The sequence below is a fragment of the Hakea prostrata genome, chromosome 5 (assembly GCF_041222555.1).
Source record: "Hakea prostrata isolate BN-2017 chromosome 5, UWA_Hpros_2, whole genome shotgun sequence".
In the NCBI taxonomy this organism is placed as follows: Eukaryota; Viridiplantae; Streptophyta; class Magnoliopsida; order Proteales; family Proteaceae; genus Hakea; species Hakea prostrata.
Genome location: NC_142604.1, coordinates 11,876,624 through 11,899,664, shown reverse-complemented (window position 1 = coordinate 11,899,664; position 23,041 = coordinate 11,876,624). Strand labels below are relative to the sequence as shown.

The window sequence follows — 23,041 nt, the reverse complement described above, 5'->3', positions numbered from 1 at the left end:
GTTTGCAGATAGAATCAAGAATTTCACGGGACGAGGACAAGAGTTTGAACTCCTTTGAGGCCATGAAGCCTCCGTAGTATATACCCTTGAAGATGTTGTCAAGGTGCGATAAAGTATTTTGTGTTTTGTTGGAATGTACAACTTAGTGGTACACTGCTTTTATCTTTAAAATGTAGATCAATTATTAATTATCAAACTCAAGCATGATGGTTACCATTCATATAACTCCATTACAACCTCATTGAGAAAGTGACTAATTGTGATGTACTTCTTATCTTCGTGTTAAAATTAGGGTAGGCGTCAATGTCATCTCTTATGGAACTCTGAGATCGAACTTTACTTGTTGCCCTTGATCTGATCTCAATCAAGATCCAAAACAAGGGGAGACGTCTACAATTTGGAGAGTCTCACTTGAGGTGGTTATCTAAGATCTTTGAATACTGGATTTAAATGTAAAAGATAGTTTAATCTTGGTAAAGATAGCTATGCTATCCCATGTTTATAGTAAGGAGGTAACATGTTAATACATTACAGACTCATTTATCTCCTGTTACGATGTGTGCTTCTAACTCCATGGTAAAAATTTTCTATAAAAGTGATAAGACTAAAGTGGTCATAGGTTTGAACCTATGTTCATTCACAATTTTTCCAACCCTATCGTTTGTTTTCTTTTCCTCCTATGAGTCTTTGGGCATTGGTTCGTATTTTAAAGCAAAAAGAGTCTGCATCAAGGATTTTTATCTTTATATTTTGTATTTTTTCAATCTAATTCTTATGTAGATAAAATCTTTGACTGACCTAACAAAAAGGTTCAACGTCGTGTTGATTTGTCGTTCTACTCCACCCATGAGGTTCCTACCTATTGGATAAAGTAATTTGGAGTGGTCTAGCTAATCGCTTCAGTGCTGTGCATAATTGCGCAATACTGAATTGAGAATGATGATGGTCAAAAGTAGTGGTCGAAATTTTGTTTTGTTTTTTTTATTTTTTTACTTTTTTAACTACACTACTAAAATTTCAAAAAAAAAAAAAAGAGTGGTCAAGATCAGTCTAAACCATCACTTTAAATCTCAACCATAGACTGCTCAATACTGCGTGTTGTTTCTGAGGCCGTGGTGTAGCTTCTACTCCATTTTTTTTCAACGTGAACTCAACCTCACAAGCATACTAGCCCGTAAGGAGTGGGAAGCTTCAGCCGCCTCATTGACTTGAGTAAAGTAAATAAAAATCATTTGGCTGTCCACCAATTTATGTTTTTAATTTTATTAGAACCCCAAAGGTCGCAAAGAAAAGCAGGTACCCCGTGGTTTTCAAGCTTCCACTACCAAATGACGTTTCTTAGAAAAGAATCTAAGGGTATTTTCGTAGTCGTGAATCGTGATGGTTAAGTAGTTAATCAGTAAAATAATATTATATTTATTATCTAATAAAGGTCAACGGTCCTGATTTCTGTTAAATGTGAAATACCGTTTCTTACTTTTAAAGGGCACCATGATTGGACGGTCCAGATTACCAATGATATAATTATCTTGATGTGACCACAATTTAGCATATCCGTGAATCTGAATTATCAAGAGTGCAATGATTTGTGCCATTACTTACTAGAAAAAAAAAAATGATTTGTGCGGTTGCTAGAGAGATAAGACAGTTACGTGTTTGAAGGGAGAAATGCAACTAGTAGTAATTCGACACGTGCTATATAATTATAGTTAATTATTAGAGTTGAACAACTCGACCACTCGGCAACTGCAGGTCTCGTCCGGGTGTGTGGGACCAAAGTCAAAGTCGTTATCGTCATCCTATTGGTCCATCCGTAGAAGTGACTTTGGGAATACACAAAGTAAAGATTTGGGATTCAGATTTTTTTCCATCCTCTTTCCCCTTAGATCCAACTAGACTAAGTAAATGGATAGTAAAAATTTGATTTCGAATTCGTAGATGTATTCATTTAAGGTATTCGTATCCGAAAATTTTCTTACCAAAAAATATCCGTCCGCTAAGTAATCGTGTTTGGATTCAAATAATTGCTTATCGGATCGGATAATATCTTGATAAAAATTTATCCGGATAAAGCAAAATATTCAACATTCTTTTATCTGAAAATGGATGATAATCGGAATCGGATACCAATAATCGGTAATCGAATAATCGAAAACTATCCTGTTAAAATCAAGTATTAAACATTTTTTTTTAAAACGAGGCTAATAATCGGATATTTTATCGGATCGGATAATTATTGAATATCCGATAAAGTTTCAGATTCGAATTCGGATATCGATTTTGCTAATCGGATTCGGATTCGGATTCATATTCGGATACTAGTGTATCCGAGCCGAATCCGATCCGTTTACAGGTCTAGATCCATCTTTATATCTTACAAACCATATGATACAACCTATCTATATTTAGGTGAACTCTGAAACAAATTTTTAGGTGCAGGGTGCACTCGAGTGAAAAGGAACTAACTAGATCTAAAGATTTGTTGTTTGATCAATCCAATTGTAGAAAGATCACCTTGTTCTAAACCAAACATTTGAAGTCCATGTTATCATATTTAGAGATGAGTCTTTCTTCTAAGATTGAGAAGAACATAATCTTCTATCTTGCATGTGGTGGAGGATTTGGGCACGTCTACTTCTTCTCTCCTCAATGATTGCCAATGGTAGATAATACTATCCTGAACCTCTCAACATATATTCAATAAAAGTTTACCTTGTCAGTGCTCAGAGATACATTTCCTCATAAATATTGGTGGATGAGGCTTCAAGATAACAATATCTCATTGGCTAATCGTTAATTTGATGGAAATTTTGTTTGCTATCGCCTATTGTGCAAGTATGTACAAAGTAGTTTCGTTTGTAACACATAGAATCTTTGAGATTCAAGAGTTGTGATCTCTCCTGCCCTTGTAATCACAATCATTGGACCTAGAAAATGTTGTATATCACAAACCAAGAGTTGCACTATAATAAATAACGACTCATGTTTGATGGTATCGAGCCACACTACAATTGAGGTATATAATGTAAACACGCACTGACTAATCCTCAAAGGAAAATGTTCGGTCTTGGATAGATCTGAAAACTTGAATCATGACATCTTAGCTTACGAGGTATTAGTCTTTGTCAACTGAGCAAATCTTTCAGGATTTTTATAATAGGTTTTCTTATCAACTTTGTAAGATGCATGCACTCGAATATAAAAGATGAAACTTTCGTAATGCTCCTTCACTTCTTTTCTTCAAATATAAATATTTTTTTAGATTGAATAATTATTGTGGCAGTATCTTCTACACGACCCTTATACAAAGCATGGTTTAAAATTTCAACATTAAACTCAACTTATTAATAGTTTAAAAATCTGAATTTTGTGTGGATTTGAATTCACATGTTACCATTTGAATCATCAATCTAATAGATTATTTTGAACTTTTGAACTTGATCAAATTGAATAAACATAAGATTGAAGATATGGAGGAAGACCAGAATCAGTCATGGTTAATAAAAATCCAAATGATTGATTCTACAGAAATCTCCATTCAAAGATGATATTATACATTTAACAATTTGAATCATATTTTGATGAAAAAAATTGGTGCAAACATATTTATTTATTTATTTGTCTGATCTTTCATTTGAGACAAATGGAATATAAAGAATACATTATGCTGGAGAGTCCTTAAATTTCAGTTTCTTTTTTTATTATTTCCTTCTCTAAAGTCGGTGGTGAGAAAAGTAAATAAATAATAATATGAAGCAGGTATAGGTATCAAATGCCAAAAGAACAAGTCAGCAACAACTCATCTAAACCTTTATTAATCTATAAATTATACTAGCTCACTAATAATTAAGAAAATAATTAGGGCTCCATGTTTCAGTTCTTGGGTCTTTTGCTTTTGCACATGAATAAAGAGTAAAGACAAACATAAATTAAACTATTTTTTTTGTATTTCAAATTTTAAAATTTTGCCCATGACGTGAAAGGATTTTTTTTTTCCCTTTCTTTTTTATGGAAAATGGATGTGTGATTAAATTTTAAAATTTTATTTGGAGTCTTTTATGCAAAGAAACTATTTTGGTGTGCTAATCTTTCGCAATGGAGCCATTATGGGATTTTTGTGTGTCCTTTATGCGGACAGGGTGATGAAACTTTAGTGCATCTCTTCTTGGTTTATGAATGAACTTAAGGTGCGTACCATGGCGATCCTCTTTATTGGATGTTTTCACTTCATCTCTGCTTGAACCGTGTGTTGGACTTTTCGGTGTCTTAAAAAAGGAAGGAATAATATGGCTTGGTTTTTCAATTTTTGCTATCAGATAGTTCATAATAATTCTCAACCTTGTACTTTGCCACCCTTAGGTTAATCTCTAAGTGTGTTTGGTGGTTACAACTGATGAGTAAAAAATAATTAATTGGGTCGACCAGCCACTAGGTTGGGATCGGCTCACAAATTAATACCAGAAGTATCACAAACAACAAGGAGCCGGATGGTTATAGAAGGAGATGTGATCTTGTCAAATTCGAGATTGACAATCGTGTTCTATATGGAAGTCGTAACAAATCCGGAATTAGGGAGGAAAACCCTACAATCGGGCAGCTACAAACCATACTAATTAGTTGATCCAACGTATGGAAATAAGAGGTCAACTCTATATAAACCAAAGCATGCGTAACGTAAGGAGAAGGTAATTGAATCGTTTTCTCTCCATTCTCATCTTTTTGTTAAGCTCTACAACTTGTTGGATTTCTGTGTTGATTCACTTATTGACTTAACCTTTGAAGGTGGCTTCTCGACTGCTGAATAAACCCACATCTGACGTTGTTTTGCAGAAATTCAAGGATTGATCCATTTTTTTACACATCAACAACTAAGTGAAAAAATAGTCATTCCTAATCCAGAAATAGAATCATCTCAAGTTGTTAATTGACCCATAAACCTCTTAAATTGGAATCACATTACTAATGCAACACTTGTGATTAGAGGTACCAATACTATTGAATTGGTAATGCAAAGTCTTCTCTTTTAATTTTAATTGAAATTCTACTAAGTTTTTCTCACCCAAAAAATAAAAAATCGGTTAGGTCTTACACATTTAATAGTTGAAGATGAGAATGTTGGTTTGGAAAAATAAAACAAAAATATAAACTTAGATAGAATTTAATGAACCAGGTCGATCCATTCTAGAAGCTTATTTTACAAAAATTTAAAGTCCAAGTTTAATCTAGACAGAATTTAATGAAGCAGGTAGATTCAATCCAATCTAGAAGCTTTTATTTTCTTAATCCCTCTCAGCTTCTCGAAGCCTAAGGTGTTGACTTACAGATTGGTTTCATCACTAATAAATATTGTCTGCGAAAGAACAGACATTAAAAATAGACCTTCTTCTTCTTCATCAATGTCTTTTTTTCACTTTGGTAGAGACTCATCATCAATGTAAAAGTACAAGTTTTCCATTAAATTGTTTCTTCAAGTTTGAAACTAAAACCAACTTCAAAGAAAAGAAAAAATAGTTGTTTTGAAAGCTTAATTATATTCTAAACCTTCTTGAAGTTTACATGAGGCCCACATAATATAAACTTTAAAGGAATCTTAATTAGGTTGCTTCTCATCGATCAAACTGGTAAGAAAGTCTTTATTAATTACTTTTCTTAATAAAGATTAATGGTTTTGGTATTTCAATGACAGTTGCGTTTTGTCTGAAAACCTCTAACTTATGTTTTATGAATTGAAGGTATTGTTTTGAATGGTTTGAATCTAACCTACTTTGATTTGTTTCATTGTTTTCATAACAAAAAATACATCTCAAAGTTATATACAGAGAGGGACACTTACCCGAAGTTCATTGACACACAACTTCTAACTCCTTTTCATCTTTATATATGATTCTTAAACCAACATTCTTTGATAAAAATACAGGAAAACAACTCTCACAAAGAACATTGTTTTCAGAAAAGATACCCAATGCTACATTAGGAAATCAATTGAGTCAAATTATAAATAACACCAAAGAATTAGGTTCAATTTGTGCCACTAGGGGCGGAGCTTTCCTAGGGAGGGCCATGAGACATGGCCCTACCCGCTTTTTTTAAATTTCATGGTAGATGCACCTTTGGCCTTTTTTTTTCTTTTCTTCACGATAGAAAGGTCATTGTCAATCTTAGCTTTTAGGGTATTTGATAAATTTGTAAAAATCAAGGCATACAATTCATTACTATTCGGCCTCATCCAATGTTAAATATTGTCAATACAGGGTTGGTAGAATGGTAAGATTCATATTTCTCAATGGAGAGATAATGGGTTCCTAAAGATGTAATCGAGTTACGTGCAAGCTGGCTCAGAATGAATCTCAAATACAAAAAAAAAATGTTGAATCTTGACTCTAACCCTAAATACCACTACAGTTTAAAAAGCCAATAGAATTTCCTCTATAGCTTACTAAGTTTAGCCGTTGTTTATGCTGAACTCTCAAACTACGCATTTGTTAATAATGTTGAGGAAAAAGTTTTCTTTTACCATCCACCAAATCATTTTAGAATTTACAAACTCATTGGATTTTTCTTTCACCATCCACCAACCCACTTTATGATTCACATGTGTCTATCAAAAGAATGTATTAATACAAAATTATCCTGCAATTACATAACTTTTTAGGGTCTATTTTCAAGCCAAAACCATGGGTGGTGGAAGAAAATTTTAAAAAAAAATTCAAACTTGATATTTAATAATCGTAAAGGTCCTTTAATTGAGACATAGAAAATCAATCCCAATCAATCAAACAGTCGAGAATGCACTACACATTGTCTTGAAAGACACCAAACATGTCCAACTTTTTTGACACCATGACCACTTTATTTCCTTTGAATGGAGAAAGTGAATAAAAATTCACACACTGTTGCCACTAAGCCATCAAAAAGGGGGTTTAATTAACATTTTCTTGTACCATTAAGTCTACTAATCATACCAACCATTGACTAAACTGAGCCATCAAGTGAAAGACCAATGTTCTTACTGCTCTTACTCTTCTTTTCTACTAACCCACCAAGTATTAATGCTAATCACACTCAATAATGGCTTTTTCTCATGCTTCAACTTTCTTTCTTTTAAGTTTTTATATATATAATTTCAATGGAATCAACACTAATTTATTCATAATTAGTGAAAAATATCAAGATTTAAAGTTTTTTCTTTTTTGATAAAGTATTCAATTAGGGGGACTTGCACACGGGGATGGTCATAAAGAGAGTTCAACTCATCTGCTTCGGTGCTTTTTCCTGAAAACTACTACATACATACCTTCTCCTATTGGTTAATGGCTTAAAAGTCTTTAGAAAGAAAAGAGAAAGAGAACAGTCAAACAAACTGATGTGAGTCAAGAGATCCAAAGGGAGATTTTGTTATTGACAAATATTTCCATGAAATCTCTTGGGTGGGTGGAAAATAATTGGATTGGATTGGTAGGAGATTTTAAATGGATAATGGAAGGATTTTGTTTATATTTAGTTTAGTCCCACATCAGTCAGTCAAGAGCTAATGAAAATACTTATGGATTCTATATTGACTGATTTTTTTAACAGCTTTCTATGGTCTCCCCTTCAATAGATCGGGCCTCTTGGGCTAGAGAGTTTGTCACATAATTGGTCTCTCTAGAAATAAACTAAAACACAACAGAATGTTATTATAACAAGTTGAATTTCGAATCTTTTGCACTTGTGGGTAGAGGATTATACTTCCCTCACGACGGATCATAAGTGAATCTTCCTTCTTCTGAAGAGAGCACAACACTCAACCTTCATATGTATTTAGACTCCTCTAGATGCACTTTCTGTAGTCAATGGGTGAAGACTGCATCATCATTAAATCATTTCTTCAGCCAAATAAATTAATTAAGAAATGACGGTATATCCTCAAATGATTCTTTAAAATGCCACGTAGTTGGAGAAAACTTACGGGTTCAAATGAAATTTCCCATAAGTTAACCTTTTATTTCTTCTCAGATAATGCCCATAAGTGGTTTTTTTTCTTTCTGAGCCGGGGGTTGAGATTGGTGGGGCCGGTCAAGCCCATAAGTTTAACTAACGAAGAAACCATTATGAGAGTGTTGGAAAGTTATAGCGTATGGCAACCGAAGTAATTAAACCAAAATGTACGAGTGTCTTGTGGGCCATCCTGAGACTAGAATGGTCCAGTCAGGCCACAATAAATAACTTTATTAGATTCATTTAATCTATCTATCTATCTATCTATCCTCCAGCATGGTTCATGGATTGTGGGGCCCATAATAACTAGTGGGACCCTTATGAAGAAGATCTTTGCTGATCTTCTCAGTTCTCAGTTCTCAGTTCTCACCCTGTGGGCGGAAATGGGGTAGACGACACACGATACGATCCCGTGAGCTGTGAGAGTCTGTGACTTAACAGATGACGTTGCCTTTTGGTTTAAATGGGCCCCGCCCAGACCCAAACGGATTTCACATGTGTGTGATCGTCATAGCCGTACCGACAACTGACGGTGGCTTTTTGTTTTTTGTATCTTTTTTCAAATGTACTTTTTTATTTATAGAAAAGTTGTTGGAAAAAGTTAAACCCACAACCTCTTTGTTGAGTAATGAGATTTTCAACTATTCCACTAACCCTTTATTAGCCGCTAATACGACTGTTGTTGAGTCGGCTAAACCATTCATACAAATTCGCTTCATCATTGTATTATGTGATTTTGGCACAAAACGCCTTATTGTTGTTGCGTTTTCTTCAATTATTAATTCCATGTCAACAATCAAATATGAAGCATTTTCTCCAAGAGTTAAAACACTGATTTTCAAAGGCTGCTGCTGGTTGAATCTGATTGTCTTGCGTTAATTAATTGACCTCAAAAGAAAATTGATATTAAGTACTGTGTTATGATATCTAGTAATTGCAAGAATTATACTTGGTTCAAGGTCCAAGTTATTGGCCATGTTTTTCTGATTGGATTCTGAATCTCTGTTTAGATTTCAATCATGTCTCTGTTTCGTAATGAAAGCTTGATTATCAAAAAAGAGAAGATAGTTACAAAAAGGGATAATTACTATTGTCCTCCTGTACTATAGCTTAATTATTAATTTATCCCCTGTACTTTTTGAAATTACTAATTCAACCTTCAACTTTGCTTGTAATTACTATTGTCCCCCTACTGTTAAACTCCGTTAGTTAAATGATGATATGGCATATTTTATTTATTTTAAAATCCCAGATTAACCCTATAGTCTTATATTATTTATTTATACTTTATATTAAATTATATTACTGTCCTGAGTAATTAGAAAAAACTTAAACCTAATTAAACAATCTTCTTTTCTAGTCAAAAGAATGAGAGAAAATCAAGGGATACTCATTTTCAAATTTCAATATGTACTTTTCAATTTGGTAATAAAAAAATAGTAATTCTTAATTTTTTGTGTTATTTTTAATTTTATTATTTACTTTCTAGTTTAATGTTATCAGTTTAAGAAGTTTCTACTTCCAATAGATTATTATTTATTGTCTAATTTTACGTTAGCTATTTTTAATAAGTCCTACTATCAATAGGGTGCTTCTTTTTTTTTTAATTCAAAATGATAAAAAATACACATGTAAAATTATTTCATATGATTTTTTTTTAAATGAGAATAATATTTTATTTGGCATTCTTAATTATAAAAGGGCAAAATAGACATTAAACATTCAACATTAACGGTAGCTTAACACTGTTAGAATTAAGGGGGGCAACTGTAATTTTATAAAGAGTAGGGTTCTTTTAGTAATAAAGCTATAATATAGGGGAGCAACAGTAATTTTATAAAGAGTAGGGTTCTTTTAATAATAAAGCTATAATATAGAGGGCAATAGTAATTATCCCTTACAAAAATCATTCAATGTTTGTCATTTTGCATATATTTCAAGATCATTTAATATTATATTGGACTCCCTAGGCCGATTGGTCTTGTTTGCGAAGCTTCCAATAGTTTAATCAATATATAATTCTTGATTAAAAATCTTTGGAATTTTGAAGACATTTTCTAAATAAAACTCATCCTCTTTTATCCTCAAAGTTAAAAGTATTTCTTACTCATATATATATATATATAGATATAATTTTGAACAGTTGAGGTTTATCCATAAACTACAAGGTAGTTCATATGGTTAATGCTTGCATAAGTTGAATTCAAAAGTCTAATATTTTTTATTCAATCCATTGACTAATAATGCAGATGCGTATTTTGGATTTTTTTTTCTTCTTGTGTATCTTATATGGTAATTATTTGTATAAATTATTTAGTTGTATAGTGATAAAATCTTGGGGATAGTGGACATAAAAATTAGAACGATATAATTAAATAATATAGAGAAATAATGAAGTGTTTTTTTTATTTTTACTTATATGGTTAGTCGTATATACTTAAGATTTTAAAAAACAATATCATGTCAATCGCCTATCTTTTACTTTTTATTTATTTTTTTAGAAGTATTATTTGACGTATTTAATGTATATCTATTAACATATATAAATAAAAGAAAAGGACTAGTCCTTTCACACGGTTCACATCAGTGTGACTAAATCAACTTTCCTCTTTATCCTATGAAGGGGAGAACTTCACATTACATGACAATAAAAGGTGAATCCCGATCATCACCCCCTCAGGCAAACTCTCTGTGCTTCTTGATGGCTTCACCATCGCAAATCCTATGAGACTCACAGGTAAAAAATAATAAAAGGAACCCATCACCCAAACCATGGGTTCCCTTGTATTTATGGTGATAAAGTCATTGGGGAGCACAAAGTGCTCCACCGACAGGTTGCAGATTCGGACTCATAGAAGGTCGGGATCCAATCCTAGTGTAGGTTTGTTCTGTTTGACTTTTTGCAATCGTGGATTTATATTTAGATTTCCATCTTGATGGTTACTTCACTCCCTACAAAAAAAAATTCTCATGTGAGTCTCTTTATTGGTCTCTTTGCGTGCAATATAATTTGATTTTTTTTTTTACCAAAAGGAATTGTATCTTAGGGTAGAATTGTCAAAAGGAAACTCAATATAATTTGATCATGTAACTAAACAATGATGTTCTTATGTGAATACGAATAGAAAATAATAAATAACAAAATATTTAACAATTTAGTATTGTATTGATAATTCATTCTTTGTTTATATTTTTTTTTCGACATCAAGATTCCTGTTAGCCATAGTCAATGGTCAATTGTCATATCCATTTATGAAGGTGATCTATCAAACTCACAGAAGACGGACTAGATTATGATCTTCGAAGTCTACCGATCTAATGTTTTATGTCATAATTTGTAAAAAATCAACACATCTCAGGTAAGAGGTCAAAGTTTGAACCCCCCCCCCTCCATCGTGTTTAAGACGAAACTCTGTCATATAATATATAATACCTTCATTTCCAATATATAATTAGTTCTCGTTCGCCAACAAAATAAAAGGAAAAAAAGAAAAAACTTCATGTCCTTCTAGCCATCGATGAACATCATATGGATTAGTTAAATTCACACACTCAAATTTTGCACATACATAAAATCATAGCTTAAAATCTGACCATAATGATTTAATGACCTTTAAGCTTTTCTTATAAAAGTGTGAACTTGGATGTTATGGATTTAAACAATCCACCTAGCATTCAACCAACGGCCAAAACAATAGAAAGGTTGGACATAAAGGATCAGAATCTGACTGCACTTGGATGAAAAAGGAGATAGGATTATTAGTTCATTGAGATTTTAACCGAGTTACTATCAAAGGGTTTCTCAGTCGGTAATGACCAACACCTTTTAATGAAGAGATCATGAGTTCGACGTTTGCATGTAGTAGTCTCCACCCGCTAATACAATGCTAACAATTCCCAAAAAGATAAGATATTAATCAAGTTTAGTTTGTTGGAATTTTTTTTATCGATTGGGCCGATTTAGGCCACCATAATTTAGTCGAACCAAAAGAGCAGGTTTCACTTGTTTGTAATTGTTGTTGGGTTGGCTATACCAATTTGACAAAAGCCACCCCGCATGGATCTGCCTTCATTTGTTGTATGGTAGAGTGTTCAGTAGTCACGGTTTGTGCTTTTCTTATATTTCGTTGTCACACATTAGGGAGTGGATCCATCTCTGATTTATCTTCTGAACTCAAACATAGTATGCCTTCACTCGAGGAGAGCACATATTCTCTATCCTCATAGATGAAAAATCAAAACTCCTAATGAATATCATTAATGACCCTTCTCGTTCCCTTTGGAAGTAAATCTAATGGTTGAGGATATTACTCATATTCGGCTTTTTTCAAAGCAAAACGATAATTAAAGACATAGAATTCATTTGGAAAATTTATATGATTAGCTACTTTTGGATTTCTCCCTTACAAAATAGCCACTCAATGTTTCACTTTACAAAATTAGCCAAAATTGAGTTTGCATTTACAAAACTAGTAAAAATATATATATATTTTTTTTTATCTTTTTGGACATTTTTTTACCCCTAAAACTGATCACATCGAGCGAAAAAATCACTATTTTGTCCAAAAGGGAAAAGTCATTATTTTTTCATACCCTTTGGACATTTCCACCCTTTTGCCGGTAAGGTCAATTTTAGGGGTAAAATTGTCCAAAGAGGTGAAAAAAAAAACTATTTTGACTAGTTTTGTAAATGTAAACTCAGATTTAGCTAGTTTTGTAAAATGAAACATTAAGTAATTATTTTTGTAAGAGAAAATCTAAAAACAACTAATCACCTAATTTTCTCAATTCATTTCTAGATTAATAAACTTTGTTGCTAATAATCTAGTCAATAAGATTGTTTGGCTCAATTTTGTAATCAGGAAACCTTAGTGCTCCTTTTCCCTCATTCGCAATAAGATTCCTTGTATACCATAAAGAGTTGTAATGAACTCGTTTCCATAAATAAAACTCCATTATTTATTCTTATTTTTATTTTTAATTATTTAAATCTCATTATAAGAATTTTATATCATTAGATGACAAATCTAAATAGAAAAATACTCGACTACAGTTTCTCTTCTTCAAAACGTTGACTAATAATATATCACATGTGTAGATACTATGGATTTTATTATTATTTTTTTCCTTTTTTTTAATTTTAACTTTGCGTACTAATTATTTATATGAATTATTTAGTTTTCATTGTACAACGATGAGATCACCCGTGGCCGTGGACAATGGATAGTCAACGATAATTAAATATTACACCAAAATAATGAAGGGTTTTTAAAGTATTTGGTTAGTTGTATTCATTTAAGATTAAGAAGAAAAATTATTTCCACCCCTCTATCTCTTTGTTATATATTCAAATTTCTTTGAAATCAGAAATGAAATTTCTCTTTAAATTGAAATTATATGTAAAAGTTATAGTCAATGACGCATTAGTTGACGGGACAAGCCTCAGTTAAAAAAATATATATTATTTGATGATTTTATGTATATCGATTAATATATTAAAAATTAAAAAATTAAAAAAAATTAAAAAAAAAAAGAGAGAAAAGAAAAGAAGAAAGAAAGAAAGAAGGAAAAACTTTCATGGGATTCACATCACAGTCACTCAAGGAGCTTTCTTTCTAATATATATTTAAGGAAAATAAAAAATAAAAAGATTAGTACATGACATGTCTTTTTACTTACGTGTAATCTTATTCAACTAACAGGAACTCATGTTTTTGACCTTTATGTATGGATTCAGGCCCAAAACCCATTAGGCCTATAAATCGAAGCCCACAACCCGAAGCTTATGATAGTGGTTCAATGGAAAAGCAACATTATCTCATTAGGCTTGGGTTGATGGGTTCTAAGTCTCTCAGTCGAGGCAATGCATGACACGGCCTGATTTTGGGCTCGGTTACTTCAGCCCATGCCACCCCAAAATCAGATGGGCCTTCTGATGGGGTTGGGCTTCCCAGGCTAAACTCACAAGATCCAATTTTCATGTAGGTGTGAATGTGTGATACGACCTCAGGTGGATAAGTTGATAAAGAATCCATTTAGTTCCATAATCTGTTTGTTAATATGTCTGAGTGAGAATTTGATCTGGGTCAATGCTTTCTGAATGCTAATGGCATTTTTCCTTTCCCAGGTATCAAAGTGTTCCATTTCATTGAATTTGTATTGTTCCATATAGAACATTTGGATAAGATCAGCGGGGCTGAAGGACATCGAGAACATCTGATTGTTTCTCTCTTATTTTAACTCAATCATGGCAGTAACGACTAACAACGTTCTGGTAAGAAGATGAATGATTCGATGGATGGATCATCGATCGACCGATGAGAAGAGGATAAATGTATGATTTGGGTTTTATGTGACATGAGTACACAAAATTTATGAGAGCCACAGCCCACAAACACAGAGGATAAGGATAATAAACAAGTTTCCGTTTCCACACATCTTAGAGATCTTCGCGTCAGCGTCACTTCTTTGTTTTTATTTGTGTTTCGCCTATGAGTAAGTAAAATAAAGGGAAGCGATTCTCGTTGGTGCCTCTACTGGAACTCACTCTCTTTGTTTACTGAATTGTTGGTTCTTCCCCAGCCCACGAAGATGCAACCAAGCGTAGAAGCTAACCAACGTATTGCAAGGATTTCTGCTCATCTCCGCCCCTCAAATCTTCAGGTTTTTCTTCCTTTCTTTCTTTCTGGGTTTAGTTTCTGTTACAATTGTGTTTTTACTGTATGTGTATTCTTCAAATTTCCGTTCTAGTGATTCCTATCCGAGTTATTGGCTTTTCCTTTGATTTGGGCTCAGTCTCTTCGCAGCTCTTATCTGTAATTCAAATTGTGGATTAAGGGATTGCTTTTCTTTTTCTGGGTTCTTTCTTGTTAAAGGGGTTTTTCTCGTATGTCATGTTTTTCGCTAACAATATATGAATTCTTGGGTTGGATTTTCTTCATGGTTCGAATGTTGGGTGGATTCTGGGTCGACAGATGGAGGCGAGTTCCATATTGAGGCGTGCGAATTGCCGAGCAAAAGGTGGTGCACCTGGATTTAAAGTCGCAATTTTGGGTGCTGCCGGAGGTATAGGCCAGCCTCTTGCATTGTTGATGAAGATGAACCCGCTGGTTTCGGTGCTTCATCTCTATGATGTCGTCAACTCTCCTGGTGTCACGGCGGATATCAGCCACATGGACACTGGTGCTGTGGTAATTTTTTTCTTCAGTTCACTGCTATTTGTTTTGCCTGAATAATGAAAACTTTTCCGCTTTGGAAATTATCTGAATTTTTAATTCTTAATGGACAAATTATCTCTTTTGAACTCAGAAAATTTGGAAACTAACAACTCATTGAGCAATAGATGTTGTTGTTCTGCTATAACTCAATAGTGCAATGCCCACAATTTGAATTTTGGGAAATTTTATTTGGACTTAACGGTTTTCCCCATGCTGGGTTCCTGAGTATGTCCCAACATAGGCTCTCAATGCATTTTGCGGTAATTTTACAATAAAAAACTGTGTAAGACCGCCAAACTGGATAATGCAGCTACACAACTTTGTTCACGGAACCTAATTTCATTGAAAGTTTTCAGGTACGAGGTTTTCTAGGACAGCCGCAACTCGAGAGTGCTCTTGCTGGGATGGACCTCGTAATAATTCCTGCCGGCATTCCCAGGAAGCCAGGAATGACTCGGGATGACCTTTTCAAAATCAATGCTGGAATTGTGAAGTCCCTCTGTGAAGGAGTAGCCAAGTGCTGCCCTCAGGCCATTGTAAATTTGATCAGTAATCCTGTCAACTCTACTGTTCCTATTGCAGCAGAGGTGTTTAAGAGAGCTGGTACCTATGATCCAAAGCGACTTCTGGGGGTCACAACACTTGATGTTGTGAGAGCTAATACTTTTGTGGTATGCATATACCATCAATCTTATGCCATTCTTTTAATTTATTTTATGTTTTAATTTTTCACTTCATTCTTTGATTTAGATATTATATATAACAGGAAACATGGTTTTTGGTTTTATTATGGAACTACCTCTGGTATCGTATATATGATATCTAAATCAAAGAATGAGTTATAGTTGATGTTGAAAAGGAAATGTAAATATGAAAGTTTGTTGTCTTTGACTGTTAACTTGGCATGACTTCATTTATATTGGTTTCTCTTACAGGCAGAAGTTTTGGGAATTGATCCCAGGGATGTCGATGTCCCAGTTGTTGGGGGCCATTCTGGAGTTACAATTTTGCCCCTTCTGTCACAGGTTATGCCTGAACTCTGATGTGTTCACTTATCTTTGTTGGGGTTTCTTCTGTGGGTACAGTTGGTCTCTGATACAAATATCTTTTCCTTCCTTTATATCAAGTTCCCAACTTTGTATAAATTTGTGCAGGTTAAGCCTCCATGCTCCTTCACGAAAGAGGAAATTGACTATTTAACAGATCGTATTCAGAATGGGGGGACAGAAGTTGTTGAGGTATCAAAACTCAAGCTTATTCTTGAGATGTATATAGTTCCCAGAATTTTATGGTCATTCAATTTAACAAGGAAATTGTAAGTTAGCTGAGCCAATGAAATTTGCTAACAGTTCAGTGTTTAGCAAGTCTTACTAAAGTAGAAGTCAATTGAACTCCATGTTGGCCTAGTCTTATTTGAATGAAATAGCAGACAGTAATTTAGAGCTGCATGACTTATAGGGCCACCATATTATGGTTTGAGGTCTATTCAGCACCTATATTTATTTAACATGGTCCATGTTAGTATTATATTGGTGTATGCTGGAAGTGCTGTTTAGTTGCAAGGCCTTCTCTCTGCCTGGATTTCACTTTCTCAATGAAGTCCCCTAGTTTAGGAACTACTTAATCAGGGGTTGCAAACCGGTATATCTTCCTAATTTATATATGGGTTTCCATTTGGAACTGAATCTCATTCTTCTTCTATGACTTATGTACTACTAAGATTAGTGGCAGAAATCAGCTGGTCGTATCACCTCATGCCTCGACAACCATGTAGTGAGCCACTGATTGAGTTTACCTAGACGACTATTTTAGACACCAGGGTATTTGACCTACGTTGGTTTTGGACCTTGGAAGAAACAAAGAACTTTAAGGTTTACTGAGATAAAATTATGAGATCCTCACATTGATTTAGTAAATATGGTATAAAGATGGCTAGATCTGAGTTAGGAATAAGAGAAAAAGTGATTTATTGAGGTGAAATCATGAATTGTCAATTTGATTTACCCAAGCCACAGTGTTCAACTTTATCTCTATCCCATTAGCCTGGTGAGGGCCAGAACTTGCGCTCTGTGGGGCCCAAGGTTGGTTCAGTTTTTGTTCAATCTTGGTGTTTCCCATTTTCTTATTTTCTTTTTCTCTTAAATAAATTTAACTTTGGTGGATCTGGTTTGTCAATAGTGTCCACATTTATTGCATGGTGTCAACAAACTCCTTCCTCACATGCAGATGACAAAGTTCGTATGAGTGGTTTAAGACTTTCTTACTGTACCACTGGAACTTTGATCCAAAACAGACCTATTCTCAGGTATATGCAGGAGGCTGAGAATACTTGGTTTGTTGACTTTCTGCCTCTGTTTCCTGCAACTGGTCAAGCAAGCAATTTTAAAAGTTGGAAGATAGAACACAAGGTCTAAAATTAATATGTCAACCACAAATGGTTGAGATGGATTTGATTCCTGTGGTTTAGTGGCTTTCCACGATGCTAAATGTTTTTTAGAATATTCATTGGTTGGTAGGTTCTGTTTGTTTTTCATCCATTTTGAGACTGATGACTAGGAACTGCTAAATCCTTGAGTTATTTTCTACACCAAATCGTATGTAATTTGAATGGGAAATTGATGTGTTAGGTGATTTGATACCAAGTCCAAGAGTGAGATCTTATGAACTGATTGGTAGCGATTTCTGTGAAGTTTGCAGAGTAGACATCTAGTAGTGAATGTTCTTCTCTAATTTGATTGTAGTTAATTATAGCTTCGTTCCATATAATAATTTTTCTTGACTGAACCGGAACTCATCAGAATTATTTGTGTCCCCTGCAGGCAAAAGCTGGAACTGGCTCTGCAACCTTATCAATGGTAAGGAAATTTCTAATGGTTTTGATTATTATTTGACTTTGTGCCCTTCAATTCCAAGTGAACTTGGAAGCTGCTTGTTGACTGAATCCAACTTTTTTTTGGGGAAAAATGCAGGCATATGCTGCTGCTAAGTTTGCAGATGCATGCCTTCATGGCTTGAAGGGAGATGCAAACATTGTTGAATGCTCTTTTGTTGCTTCTCAGGTAATTGTCCAAATCTAATCCCCCAAGTCAGTCAAAAGCTGCTTGTGAAGAAATGACATCTATAGAAATTTTAAGTTACTCAATTCTTGTAGGTGACGGAACTCCCGTTCTTTGCATCCAAGGTACGACTTGGTCGTATGGGAGCTGAGGAGGTCTACCCTCTGGGACCCTTAAATGAATACGAGAGGTATTTTGACAAACATTCTGTGATTTTGATACTGATAAACTAGAATCAGTAATGTCTCGTTTTAGTTTACTCTGCTGTCTGACCGTACTTTGTCTGCCTTGCCATTCTCATCAGGATTGGTTTGCAGAAGGCAAAAAACGAATTGACAGAAAGCATTGAAAAGGGGATTTCTTTCATTAGGAAATAGATCAATTACATAACGATATCGTTGTCTCACAGATGCCCTCACTTCTGATAGGATATAATATATGCAAGTCTTGTAAGAGTCTTAGTTGCCTTTTGTAAACTACAATTCCATATAAATAAGATGTCCTTTGTTCCCTAATGAAGATAGAACTTGTATCTCAATGTTCATATGTTTATATTTCATGTCAACTGACCGCAAAGGTCGGAATGAAAATGGTTGCTGCTCATGGGTTTTTGCATGTTGGGTTCCTGTGTATTACTTGAGGTGAATTTTCTAATTGCCTGGAGAGAATCCAAGGACACAGGTAATATTGGCTTTGTTTGGTTACACTCCCTGGCAGTGATTGTGGTGATCTTGTGCTCTTTGGAACCGGTTCACAAGTTCGATTTAGTTTTATGCTTTTGTGAACCAACTGATCCAAATACAGTACTCGAACCACAATGCAAGAGCCCCCCCCCCCCCCCCCCCAAAAAAAAAATCTTGGAACTCATTTACGAAAGTGTAAAAATCAGATTTTACTTGGGTCCTGTGCATTTACCGTCAAGCCAAATACCATGGGCCTTCAGATCGGAATTTCAGTTGATATTTCGATCGAGATTTCGGATCTAACAGTCCGAAATCTCAACTTGACGGTCATGTGCATTTAATGTGTCCTCACGAAGAAGTACTGGTACAATAATGCAGTTGGATATATGTGTCCATCAAATCTGAGTGATTCGATTTACGATTGCTTCTTAGTAATGAAGTTCGACGCTTTCTTTGTGTAATGAAGTATTACCTGTGGATCTTTTTTTTTATCAATTCTCATTCTCTTTGTATCCTTTCTTATACATAATTATCCTAATATTTCTTTCATGAGTATGAACCAGCAAAAGAATTTTAAAAAAAAATAAATAAAAAAGAAGAAGAAGAAGAAGAAAAGGAAAAGGTGGAAGAGGTCATACGTGGAGAAGAAAGTCATTTTCATATTTTTGTTTTTCTTAATCACTTCTCTACATGATTGCATGTAACTTTCAGTTCCCCAAACTTCTCTTTGCAGATAAGATTTAAGACTGAGGTGTGTGTTGTCACAGACAAATCTAATTTCCACCTATATGACTAATCACTAACTTGTGTCAATTCATTTCAGGCCCGAAGGTGATAGGAATTATATGGTGTAGGAAATCTCTCCAATATAAAATCCATGTTCAATTAATTCATCTTTTGGAGTTTTTTAATGTCAAAATCTTAAAGAGAGACTCATTTTCATGAAAAAAATACAATTTTCAAAGATCCCAAAGGTTACAGAGTATTTTGTTAGTTTTTAAAGATAACTGAGGGAAAACACTGATAACTATTCGATCCTCAGGTTAAAGCAGCACAGACGAGCTCAGACATAACAGGAGACTTCATGAATGATGATGTTGGTGCTTCTGTACTTTTGGTGGGTATCCAGGAGAAGCAGGAGAAGAAGAAGTAACGAATGGAATGCTGCATGATTAAAGCAACAGGGGGACCCTTTCTTTCCTTAGATGGATCCTTAGCCACTATAGGTCTTTTGACATATCTTCAAGAGCTTCAAGTTAATGACCAAGACAGATGAGGAGGAAGTTTGACAACTCAGGATTTCCATCTTTAATCAATGAAGTATATTAAAGTATTAAACAGCTAGGGTCATAAATTAGTTTGTGGCATGTGAGGTGGGGAGCTACAAGAAAGAAAAACTACTCAATAGGTGGGACCTCTCTCCATCTACCCTTTGCTCTCCCTCTTTGAATCCATTAACTCCCTTGATTCACTCTGTCATCTCCCAATCCAATTCTTTTATGGTTCAGATAGACTTCACAGACATATAATATATGCTCATCACTGGAACAGTAATATTAAGTGTAGCAGTCTAGCTATACCATATGATGATTTTATAGGGTACCCTATTCATGAGGCCTTCGTATCTGTGGGGCATTAATAAAGAAGCCCATCCACTAGTTGGTTACCTTCTTACCACATATTGACAAAACAGAAAACCAATCAACCAAATGGAATTGAACCATGCATCATGCATGAATTGAGTGAAGTTGGAAACCAATCATCTACAGTTGTAATGCTTAAATTGCTAATTCCTTCCAACCCTGGATAAGAAGAGTCAGAAGTTTGATTTCCTCTTGTTAAGCTAACTTTAGTTGTGGATTAGACCTCTCTCATGTCTCTTCTTAAAAAGTGGATTTGTCATATCGGCCTAGCCTAGTTAGGATTCCTTTCCTTTCACTATCCCCCATTCTCTCTTCTCTCTCCGTGGGTTCTGCAATTAAAAAGTAGAACTACCACCACAGCCGAGTCTCTGTATTTGACTCATCAATCAAGACATCGGGACCAATATGGAGAAAGTGGGGTCTTCAAATTTGAAAGGTTTTAAGCCAACCTAGCTAGATTCACATCAATTATGGAGGGTAACAGTTAGATGTGGTGAACTCATACTGTTCTGACTTTGACTGCCAGGGTAGACAAACGGTGCTGACTGCTGACCACTCTACACCAAAATCAAATTGTTCTGTTTTTGCATCCCTTGATTTTAAATCTGACCCATTAATTCTAATATTGTGTTAGGTCTTCCCCCTTAAATTCTTGTCCCTCTCTCTCTCTCTGTCTGTCTCTTTGTAGTTTGCTCACACTCAGAGATTTCTCTTCCAAGTGCTTTCATATCTTTCTCATGTCTGTGTGAGAGATGAGAACTGCGAGAATTAGAGCAATGAGAATTGAGAACCCATATCATCTTATCAATGATCTGCGAGGAAGAAGTAGAAGATTCAAATTTTGCATTGAGGGAAGTTGATTTTTGTCCCTACAAAGACAGACAATTTATTCTTAGTGGGGTAAGAGGGATGGAAAACGCGGAAAGTGGAAAGGATACACTGTGGTTGGAGATAGAAATATCGTTTGTGTATCAAAATAGAAACGACTGAGGGAATGAAAATGAAACGTAGAAGTTACCCAGTGTTCCTCAGTGAAGAAGACAGTTACTGAATGAAAGAAAGGGTGAAAGACTGAAAGGTTCCAAATAAGAAAGTGAGGAGGAAAAAGGGAAAATAATTGGTAGGAATATATTCCCTTCCTGGAACAGACTAAAAATTCATGTGGAAGTGATCTACTGATCTCTTGTGAGTTTTTACTTTGATTTTTGAGAAAAAGCTATCACAAGACTGAAGCTGCTACACTCAATCAACAGTCGAGCTTCTGTAGTGTAGAGACTAGAGAGAGAGAGAGAGGTCTGTGGGGAACTTTTATTTTTGGTAAACAGTTCATATTGAAAACAAAGTGGCTAGTGGGCTCTGAACCCTGGTGTGAAGAGCCAGAATCTGTGAATGGTTGGTATCTGGGAAAGGTTTTAAAGAAAAGGAGGACAAGGAACCCGTGATTTCAAATCTGCGTTATAGCTTATAGGTTGCTCAGATAACTCCTTTTGATGAATGGACATCCAACAATTTTCAGAAGTACAAATGGATTCATTTTGTCAAAATTAACTTGTTAAACAAATTATCATCTTCTGATGTAGCAATCAAGGTGGAGAATCTGGATTCCTTGTAACCTGAAAAAGATTATTAAAAAGAAATGAAATTGGTGATGGGATCTTTTTGTCATGCAAAAGATTCTCTCTTTACTTCTCAATAATTCAGCTTGTATCACTTTCGTACATTCATACTGTTCAGGATCTGATATTTGTGTCTATTTGTCATGAACTTGGAGAGGAATTTATGATAAAGTATTCCTTTCAGATTTAAGTGCATGCAAGAGATTGAGAGTGACTACACAAACCGTATGAAATCAATGATCTGATATGTCCCATGCATATGTTTCAGACTCCAAGGCACTCAATTTTACATTCAGGACTGATTACCATTACACTGGGCAGATCCCACTGTATAGTCAACAATACTGTTAATTCTACTGTTTGTATTTCTGTTTGTCTCTAACTACAAATCTTCTATTTTCTAATGATCTACTGATCTAGTATTTGAATAGACTCCTTGACCAAAAATACTGTTTTCAATAGAAGTAGAAGACAATGAGAAGTTCCCACTCACAAATCCATCTTATTTGTGATTAATGGTGTCAACTAGGTCAGAATTGCATAAATTATCTAGCTAAAATGTAATGGTTTTGGGAGCTGATTTTGTGTTATTTACTGAATGAGAGAAATTCTGGGATGACCTCCCCCACACGAAATTTTGATCTGCATTCTGTACTCTGTTCTGCCTCAACTTAGAAGCCCAAAGTTAAAAGACTCAACCAAAAGTGATATATTAGTGCTCTTTTCCTTTTGGCCAAAATTTTAAACTACATTGAAATGGTATCCTACACAAATGTCAACACGCAACTAAAGCTATTGCTCTTTGCAGTTTGCTTTCAGATAAATATGATTCCCCAGGATCACTGATCT

The 23,041-nt window shown here is 34.6% G+C and overlaps 1 protein-coding gene across 1 annotated transcript; it reads left to right on the top strand.

Annotated features, from left to right (window-relative positions):
* The first annotated feature begins 14,381 nt into the window (after positions 1-14,381).
* Positions 14,382-18,769, top strand: LOC149015154 (malate dehydrogenase, glyoxysomal-like). The gene is made up of 9 exons (XM_089154651.1): positions 14,382-14,640; positions 14,952-15,167; positions 15,551-15,865; positions 16,130-16,219; positions 16,349-16,432; positions 18,014-18,049; positions 18,164-18,253; positions 18,346-18,440; positions 18,555-18,769. The coding sequence occupies exons 1-9, from the start codon at positions 14,569-14,571 to the stop codon at positions 18,625-18,627; spliced, it is 1,071 nt and encodes a 356-aa protein (XP_089010777.1). The 5' UTR covers positions 14,382-14,568; the 3' UTR covers positions 18,628-18,769.
* Positions 18,770-23,041: the final 4,272 nt, after the last annotated feature.

Bases quoted from the DNA above. Each gene is read 5' to 3' on its own strand.
- LOC149015154 (XM_089154651.1), top strand. From the start codon at position 14,569: ATGCAACCAAGCGTAGAAGCTAACCAACGTATTGCAAGGATTTCTGCT. The intron at 14,641-14,951 runs GTTTTTCTTCCT...CTGGGTCGACAG, and splicing joins TCCGCCCCTCAAATCTTCAG to ATGGAGGCGAGTTCCATATT. The intron at 18,254-18,345 runs GTAATTGTCCAA...CAATTCTTGTAG, and splicing joins GCTCTTTTGTTGCTTCTCAG to GTGACGGAACTCCCGTTCTT.